Raw genomic sequence first — 10,109 nt, forward strand, 5'->3', positions numbered from 1 at the left:
AGGGTACGATAAAATATGCAGTTGGGTCCCATTGTAGACTGATTCAATCCCGCTTAGACTAGCTATCCTCGTTCGGTCGTGCCATTCGAAGCTGCTAGCTTGTCCCCTTCTCTGCTTCTCGACTGCTAGTGGTTACGTTTGTCTGATCAGGCATGCCGCTTAATCGGTGACGATTGGCCTGTCGTGGACTGCCGCTTGCCTATTAACTCCAATTGCTACTATTGGATGATGGCCGTTCGACATCCTCGCCCGGCCGATCAAGGGCTCCCGATTGCCTGGTCCGATCGTCTGACCAGAGTCTTTGACCATTTTTGACCTTGACGTCCACGTTAGTAGGGCTTTGACCCTTTTTTTTTGATAGAACCCCTTTTCATCACCGTATCAATATTAATATTTGAATACGGATTTAAAAAATATATGTGATATATTTGAATTTGATTAGGAGTTCAAAAATATAAATAAATTTGTTTCAAACTAACTTTAAAATAAAATTTGAGCTAAAGCTCAATTGGAATGGTTCAAATCTTAATTTGATAAGAATTAAATTATAATTTAAAATAACTTAAATTCTAATTCAGTTTGAGTTATTTGAATTTTAGTTTGAGCATATTTAAATTAAAATTATTTAAAACATTCCAAGTTTAATTCGAGTACGATTTGTGAACGATCATGGAATAATTCAGTTAAAGAAATATTTAAATTTAATAATTTTAAATACAAATCAAATATTTTTCAAATCCACTCAGCAAAACTGACAACAAACTTATTTTTTATCCCCTAGTTTCTTTACCCCTAGTCTCACCGAAATGTAAATACCTAATTTGATCGGCCCGTTGTGAAGTAATTTTATTTCTAATTTTAGTCATCCGATTTTATTTATATACAAATTAAACCTAAACTTAATTCGTAGCCATATAAATTTCTCTTTAAGTCTAACAACAATACATACCGATTAATACACGAGATATTATTTATCAAAAATTAGTTAGATTTACCAAATATGTCTCAACACTTTAGTCTTCTATTTAAAACTTCGGACTATATGGTACAATAAATATGATCATCTAAATATTTACAGTTCAATCTTTAATTATAGTAAATTTATAAAAAAATTTTATTTAAATGAGATTAGCAATTATAAGATAGTCTGAGGGATTTATAATTTAGTCAATAGAAAATTTTTTAATAGAAAATTAGTCACCCTAAATAAAATTAATTCGATTTATGTTTTTTTTTTATATAAATAGAAACTCTCTGCCCTCTTCTACGTTCCTATTCTTTCTTATACGAACTACGTACTAATCAACACCGGATGGAAGCGGAGGGAGGAGCACACCGAGCGCAAGTACTGTGCACGTCGCCAGCGAAAGGAGGCGAGGAAGGAGCGCTGCCGCAGAAAACTAGGAAGAGAAGATCGTGGACGCCGGAGGAGGACGCTGTGCTGGTGGCGGACGTCCGGGTTCACGGCGTAGGAAAATGGGTTGCGGTGCCGAAGCGCACCGGGCTGGCGCGCACGGGCCAGAGCTGCCGGTTTCGGTGGCTTAACAGCCTCCACCCCGGCCTCAAGGGCAGCGTCGCCTTCTCACGCGACGAGGAGCTCCACCTCTGCCGCCTCCATGCGGCGCTCGGCAACAAGTGGTCTCGTATCGCCGCCGAGGTACGATCGATCGATCGATCTGTTCTGTTTTTTTTTTTTTTTTTTGTCCTTCTTTTAATTATTGATTTTGTTGTTACGAGCGCAGATGGAGGGCAGATCGGAGAGCGAAGTCATGCACTACTGGTTTTCCTACGTCAATCGTTGCCAGCAGGCCGGCCTCAACGTCTACCCTCCGGAGGTGCAACAGGCCGCCGCCGGACAATTTGGCCTCCACCGACCAGAACTCAAAAGGCACAAGAGTCAGACTTCTTCTTTACCGCAACAGCCTCCGCCGCCGTTGTATCTGCTTCCCGTCGTCTATCCCAATTATCCCGTCGTCGTCCCCACTCATCCACCGCAACCACTCGGTGTCGTTTATCCTGTGACGATGGCAACCGTTCCTCCTCCTCCTCTTATACCGATCATGGCAGAGTTCGAGGCGTTGCCCGACAGCCAGTTTTGGCCGTTGTTCCTGTCACTGTTGAATCAGGATGTTGAACAGGGGAGGCAGCCGCATCCACCGACGCTACTGTTGGGAAACACAACGGAATTTAACGAGAATGACCAGCCCTTGGCGTCGTCGCTTTGCATTGTTGAATCAGAATGTTGAACAGGGGAGGCAGCCAAAGCAGCCGCCGCTACCGTTGGGAGACGCAACCGAATTTAACGAGAAAACCAGCCCTTAGTGAGTAATTGGACATGAGGAAAAATGTAAAAATAAATTTGTTTTTTTATTGTCCCGTGCAAGTGATACGATTTATTTACGGTCAATTGACCCATTAATAAGGAACAAATTTAGTCTGATTATTATGTCCTAATATTAATTTAATTTGATCAAATCATATTGAGCAATTCTCTTTCAAATTCGATAAAAGATATTGACGTTGAATTTGCATACTAGTATCTTAAAATTAATATTGTCTGGATTGCTAAAGAGATCGACAATTTGATCTTTATAGAAGTATAAGAGAAAACTAATTGTTACGTTGTCATGCATTCTTGAATAAAATAAAAATCAATTTTCATAAATAAAAATCAATTTTCATATGTTTTGTACGAATATGAAATATTAAATTTGTTATAAGATATGTTATATTAATATTATCATACCAAATTTTTTGTATAATATTCGATGTAAGATGAAGTTCAGAAAGAAGTGATTAAAACCAAATAATTTCTGACATTATATTGAATATAATTTTATATTCAATTTTAGTGCTTGAATAAGATACTGTAGGTTGCTTTTTAGAATTCTAAGAGATAAGATTTCATCCAAGAAATATTGCATATCTACTAGTAGAGCGTCTGTTTTCAGGAGAGCTTATCCAATCTGCATTGTTATGTGTATGTAAATCTTGAAATGAGTAGTGATATAAAAAAAGACTATCTAGAATAATCTCTCTAAGAGAGCGAAGTATTCTTTTTATACACTTCTAATTTTATTCAGTGGAAGCATGCATGAATTGACAAATATGATTTATTGTAAAAATAATATCAAGGCATGTAATAGTGACATATTATAAGGTTCTAACAATACTTCAATAAACTGGGAGATCAAACATTATCGAAGAGGATGAAGTTGTTTATAGCAATTGGTGTAAAGACTAGACGTGCTCCATTCATTTTAGCTCTTTGAAGAAGCTTAGTAATATATTTAATCTGAGAGAGGAGATAACCTTCATCATGTGGAATAAGTTCAATACCAAGAAAAAATTGAGCATTATGTGTACAATCCGTAAGTGCATGGTTATCGTCAAGTAATAAAAATATTAATCTCATAGGGACTGTTGATTAAGTACTAGTTGACTTCACATAGTAAGTTATATAGACAAATAAAGGTGGTTTTGGTCACAAATGAAAAGAGAGAAAGAGAGATTGAGAGAGAAAAAGTTGGGAAAGAGAGAGTTAAGCGAGTAAGAGAGAGAGGAGTTGGATGGTGAATGAATGATTCTAGGAGTTCAGTTTCACTATGATCCTAGTTAATATCCCTATACATTATTTATCTCTATGCCTCCATGCCTACACTTTGCACATTTTCTAACTAAAGTTTGGCTCAACCCTGAGAAGATTGGACCGGAGAGTTTACCGAAGTTGTAGCGCCATTAAATAAAGAAGCAACTCTAGAAAGTCCGGTTAAAGGGCTACCCTAAGGCCCCCGATCATACAATCCTAGAGTTATCCATTTCCTAATGGTAAATTAATGCAAGTAAGTAGAAAAGGTAACCTAGAAAGTCTGGTTAAAGGGTTACCCTTTGTCACAGGGTCCCCCAGTCATACAGTTCTAGATTACATAAGTCACTTCCTAACATTAATTTGAGATAAACTCTCTAAACTCTAATTAGATACTCCTTTGTAGTCAATTGGTCTCCTTACAAAAGGATTGTCCTAGACAGTTCACTTAAAGGGTTATCCCCTGTCATAGGTATAAGGCTCTATGGAAATCTAGTACTTCTCCTCTACAAAGTAGCAAATCTATCACAATCCACATGAATATACCATACACACACTTTGTAAAACATGTACAAGGAACATTATACAAGAGCAAGTCATAAACACTTCATTGAACAAGGAAATGACATATACATAGTTCATACATCAACATCGCATCACAAATACTTCTTACATCCTAGATCTGGAGATTTACTCCATTGCATAGGAAATACAACTAAAAGACAAGAAGAATAAGAATCTACAACTCAATATATAAGATAAAGAGAGAAGAATACCTATCTATGCATCACCAGTCTTATTAGATGAAATCCTAACTCTAAAGGTGGGCGGATAAGTGAAGATGAAACTTTTAGGGTTCCCCTAAAGGGGGATAGCCCTTCTCCAGGGAATGGGATGGACCCCCAAGCCAAAGATGAGCTAAAAGAGGAGAAAACTTCCTTTTATAGCATTAGGCACTACCCCTGCTTGGGTCGTATCACGACTGTGCATTTTGGTACAAGCAAAGCATAAATGGCCTCGAGAAAGGAGGTACGACCATGTGATTTCACACGACCTCCTTTTGAATAGTCTCTGGATAGGAGGCACAGTCGTGTGATTTCACACGACCATGTCTCATGCCCCTGTGAAAAAACTTGACCCTGGTATGGCCCTAGCATGACCTTGGCATGGCTGTGTCACATGGAAACATCTTTTAGACCATCTATACATGGTTTTCTCAGATTGAAGTCTTCAACAAAGTTGTATATATTGAAGTTATTTACATTTTGATATCTAGAATAGCTTATAACTCCAACCGATCAAAAAGTTATGACCTTTTTTTACTTTCGGTCCATAGTGTAGAAAAATCCACATGGTCGTGACTTTTTTTTAGACACGACCGTGCTTAAGAGGCATGGCCAGAGCTTGGAAAAAACTAGATTTTCACATGGCCATGCCTCATAGGCATGACCCGGATATTTTGGAGGCTCTAAACTCCGTTTTAGCTCTGTTTTCTATCAAATTTCTTCCATAGGAACACACACGTGTTAAGGAACATGACTAGAGCATATTTCTTGATTAGATATCCAATTTGAAGGTCTTTTGAAAGCAGTTTCCTTCATGTATATTTCGTGTGAGCATGCTCGTTCCTCTGATTTCACATTTTAAGGTTTTTTACTCCATTTTTTTGCTTTCAAATGTATCTTATCAATAAAAATATGTAAAGATATCTTCATAAGTAAGATATAATAATAAAATAGGGTCCAATAAATATATATTATACTCATGAAATACAAGTAGACGTATATCAAAAAACACATAAAATATATATATAATCTACGCACATCAATCATTTCCCAAATCTCAAATAGGAAATTCTTAATTGAGAAGACTTGATAGAATTGTGATACTCTTTTAATCATTGCCAGTTAATAGAATGTCATCCATATAAATAAGAAAATATATCATAGATCTATCATTATATTTATAGAATAGAGAGGAGTCAATCTTTGATCCAGAAAATCCTTGAGCTTGTAACCATTATATAATCGATGAAACTATACACAAAAGCTTGCCGAATACTATATAAGGATTTCTTGAGTTGACAAACATAAGATAAAAATTATGGATGAATAAATCCAGATGGTTGCTCCATAAATATAGTTTCCTTAAGATGTCCATGAAGAAATGTATTAGAGATCTCTAATTGTCATACATGTCAATTACAACTAACTACTATTGATAACAAGAATCTAACAGATGTAATTTTGATGATTGAGCTAAAAGTGTCATTGAAGTCAATACTTGGATATTGACTAAATCTTTTGGCTACAAGTCAAGCTTTGTACCGTTCAAAAAAAACATCTGCTCGATGCTTAAGATGAAATATCCATTTAGAGCCTATAACATTCATGGATGAAGTGCACGGAACTAGGTTCCATGTTTTATTCTGAAGAAGTGTATCAAATTTTGTAGCCATTGCACTATACTAGTTCGGATCCTTGTTCATTTTTGTAAAATAAGTTAGTTCAATAGATTTTTAAAAGACCACTAGAGCTCATGGAAGGAGATGTTGAGTTACCATTGGTGGGCATCGTGTATATATGTCACTTAAGGGAAGCATACGACGAGGAGTATCATTATTTGAATTATTTGTTGATGGTGATGAGAAAGTAGGCAGACATGATGATTTTGATGATCTAGAGTTGGAGAGCATATTATCTATAGATGGTGAGGCTTCCAAGATTGGACACAGAATAGGTTCTATAATATTGCCCCTTCTGGAATTATAAGTATGTCTTTCTCTCAATGGAGTAGCCACTTGTAGAGAGCTCTAGAGCAAGACCTAGAATGTCATCCCCTCTTGGATCTTTAGTGTGTCTAATTAGATGAGCAACTTGTGGGAATTCAGATGTGATATTGGGTGGTGTCAAGAAGTTACCACCGTTCCCTAAAGATATAGTTGTTATTGTGGCTGCAAAGGAAAATGGAAACTCATCAAAAATAACATACTGAGATATATATGTGTGCCTTGTCGGTATATGTAGACAACAATACCCATGTTGCAAATTACTATAACCGAGAAAAATACATTATTGAGAACGAGGATTTAGTTTATGCTTAGAGTAGGATCGTAGTCATGGATAACATGTGCAATCGAAGATATGTAAGAAGATGTAGTTGGGAAGCTAATTGTAGAGTTTTTCCATGGAACATTTATATTGAAACAATGGAGTAGGTAGATAATTAATAAGATAAACTATAATTTGAATTGTGTCATCCCAAAATTTAAATGGAACTAATGGGTGGCTAAGAAGAGCTAAGGTAGTTTCGATTATATTATGATGTTTCCTTTCGACGAAGCCATTTTGTTCTATAGTGTGAGGATATGAGACTCAATGAAGGATGCCATAAGAGTCTAGATGATAATGAAGTTCTTTATATTCTCAACCCCAATCAGAGTAGCGAGAGAGTATTTTATGACTAAAATAGCATTCAAAGTCTTTGGAATTGACAAAAGATATCAAAAACATCAGATTTTTGTTTCATGAGAAAGATCCAAGTAAACTTACTAAAGTCATTAACAAAAGTCACATAATAAAGAAAATCTTGATTTGACAAAATAGGAGCATGACCCTAAACATCAGAGTGCATTATTTCTAAAGGAAAACTAGACATATGAGAAGAAGAGACAAAAGGTAATTTATGGCTTTTTGCTTTCAAAAAAGCTTCACAAGAATGTGATGAGGATACCATAGAAGTTGGTAAGTCAAATTGACTAATGATTTCTTGAACAAGACATAAAAATGGATGACCAAGTCATGTGTGTCAAGAGGATTTATTTGTGGTTTCTCCAATGAGGGCTTTGGTGGATTTAGTCGAAGGTAATAAAGACCATCTGTAATTTCTCCTTAGAGTTGGATGGTTCCAGTTATGGGATCCTTCATAAGACAATGATAAGAGTGAAATTTAAAGAATACATTATTGTTAAGAGAAAATTGATGAATCGAAAGTAAATTTTTAGTGATGGAGAGAACATGAAATATATTACGCATGTGAAAGAGTCGACCAGATGAATTAAAAAATGTATTTCCAAAGTGATCAATTTGTAAACCTAAGTCGTTGCCTACTTGTACTATGTCATGCCTATGATAGGAGGAAGGTTCTGCAAGAATGTCATAATCCGATGTAACATGATGAGTTACTCCAGAATCTAGATGTCATCCCAAATTGAAGAATTTGTCATAGGTATATAAGGATTGCTTGCAAGGGAGAATGCTCTTAGATGAGATGATAAAGTTAAGGGTGAAGCTTAATTTGAAGATGCAAAACCTCATGGAAAGTTTGAATTAGATCTCTTATAATATTGATGAGGAAATTGACCATGGTTGAAACAGATTTGACAATGTTCTTGACCTCATCCTTGCCCTTGTCCTATCCTTATCCTCGTCCTCTATTTCTTCCACCTTGATTTCGTTGATTATGTTGATGATGGGTAGCACTATCAGTTTTGTGAGTTGTATGTGTTGTAAGAGCTATAACATCTGACATCCTTTGAGATTGTAATTGTAGGAGTATTTCATGAGAGGATAGCATGACATGAAGGGTATCAAGTGACACTTTATCCATACGAGTTGTTACGCTAGGAATAAAGTTGTCATATTGAGGTTTCAAACTTACAAGAACATGTATAGTAAATCTGTTTCTCAAATTGGAAGCCTAATTATAGCTAGATTGTTGGCAATGGTTTTGATTGATTGCATATTTTTTTTGATAGACTTGTCTCCTCGTTGCATTGATTGTAGTTGTATACGAAGTTGAAGAACTCATGCTTGAGAGTGTGAAATAAAGGTTCGAGCAAGAGCGTTCATGGGTAAGGAACAGAGTTGAGTCGCTAGGGTTGTTTCTGCAGGGGGTGATGAGGATGAAAGTTTCGACATTATATATAAATATGGGTTAAAAAGAAGAGTTAGAGATTGCAAAAGCCAATTTTTATATGAAGACTCTACTTTCACACCTTTGCAGAAGTGAAGTAAACTGCAATAGTGAAGTTTGAGCCATTCTAACAAATCCAGAATTTCAACGATTCATTTGCGAGATCTGCAGCAAGAAGGATTAACTTGATTAGATCCTTATGCAGTAAGAAATTCTAGTGGGGCCACAACTAACAAAACTCGAAGAAACCAATAGAAAAGACCCTAAGGAGAGTCTCCAAGATTGTCGCGAGGATTGTCGAAAGCAGAAGTCCGACTAGAGCTCATAGCAGAGGTACAAGGTTGTCTGACATCACTTAAATGACAACCCATGTGAGGTTGTCATGCTCCCTCTGTGCTTCATTTTGCTAGCTTGGAGGATCCTCAACTCATGGGGTTCTACTCCCCTACATCATCCCGAGTAGATCTCTGACTCACGTGGTTTGTGTTGGTGCAACCTTAGGTCAAGGTTGACCTGGTTGACCCGACTCGAGTTGACCTGACTAGAGTTGTATTTTGATGTTTGACGAGAACAGAAGAGTTGTATTTTGATGGGAGATTGTTGGTGCAACCTTAGGTCAAGGTTGACCTGACTCGAGTTGACCTGACTCAAGTTGTATCTTGATGTTTGACAAGAACAGAAACTTGGGAGGTTGTGGGTGCAACCCTTGGTCAAAGTTGACCTGGTTGACCCGAGGTGAGTTGACTTGGCACGGAAAAGTCCAAGCAGGGAGCTTGGCACGGGAAAAGTCCAAGCAGGGAGCTTGGCACGGGAGAAAGTCCAAGTATGGAGACTTGGCACGGAGAAGTCCAAGTATGGGAACTTGGCATGTGGAAGTCGGAGAGGGCTCGGTAGCTCGTTCTCCGGACAATGGTCAGAGAGGGCTCGGTAGCTCGTTGTCTGGACCGGATGTGGAAGTCGGAGAGGGCTCGGTAGCTCGTTCTCCGGACTAGGTCAGAGAGGGCTTGGTAGCTCGTTCTCTGGACCGGACGAAGTCGGAGAGGGCTCGGTAGCTCGTTCTCCGGACTAGGTCAGAGAGGGCTCGGTAGCTCGTTCTCTAGACCAGGAAGGCATATAGAAAATCCTGATGAGTAAAGCCAGGTGAAAGTCCTGGTGAGTGAAGCCAGGCAGACGGAAAAGTCCTAGTGAGTGAAGCTAGGCAGTTTGGAAAGTCCTGGTGAGTGAAGCCAGGTGAAAATCCTGGTGAGTGAAGCCAGGTGAAAGTCCTGGTGAGTGAAGCCAGGCAGATGGAAAGTCCTGGTGAGTGAAGCCAGGCAGACGGGAAAGTCCTGGTGAGTGAAGCCAGGCAGATTGGAAATCCTGGTGAGTGAAGCCAGGTGAAAACCCTAGTGAGTGAAGCTAGGTGAAAGTGAAAGTCCTGGTGAGTGAAGCCAGGCAGTTGGTGAAAGTCCTGGTGAGTGAAGCCAGGCAAGGGAAAGTCCTGGTGAGTGAAGACAGGCAGTTGGGAAGTCTTGGTGAGTAAAGCCGGGCAAGGAAAAATCCAGATGGATCAAGGCTGATCGGACATCTGGTGTTGTGAAGGTCAAGTAGGTCAAGGGAGTGATCGGAT

The 10,109-nt window shown here is 38.2% G+C and overlaps 1 protein-coding gene across 1 annotated transcript; it reads left to right on the forward strand.

Annotated features, from left to right (window-relative positions):
- Nucleotides 1-1,312: 1,312 nt before the first annotated feature.
- LOC122011166 (transcription factor MYB97-like) lies at nucleotides 1,313-2,246 on the forward strand. The gene is made up of 2 exons (XM_042567586.1): nucleotides 1,313-1,657; nucleotides 1,743-2,246. Exons 1-2 carry the CDS (start codon nucleotides 1,313-1,315, stop codon nucleotides 2,244-2,246), a joined length of 849 nt encoding a protein of 282 aa, XP_042423520.1.
- The last annotated feature ends 7,863 nt before the right edge of the window (nucleotides 2,247-10,109 follow it).

Source organism: Zingiber officinale, chromosome 8A (genome assembly GCF_018446385.1).
Source record: "Zingiber officinale cultivar Zhangliang chromosome 8A, Zo_v1.1, whole genome shotgun sequence".
Classification (NCBI taxonomy): domain Eukaryota; kingdom Viridiplantae; phylum Streptophyta; class Magnoliopsida; order Zingiberales; family Zingiberaceae; genus Zingiber; species Zingiber officinale.

What these genes read in the sequence shown, in the direction of transcription:
- LOC122011166 (XM_042567586.1), top strand. Translation starts at nt 1,313, where the DNA reads ATGGAAGCGGAGGGAGGAGCACACCGAGCGCAAGTACTGTGCACGTCG. An exon ending in GGTCTCGTATCGCCGCCGAG is followed by an intron (nt 1,658 to 1,742) that starts GTACGATCGATC and finishes TTACGAGCGCAG; the next exon opens with ATGGAGGGCAGATCGGAGAG.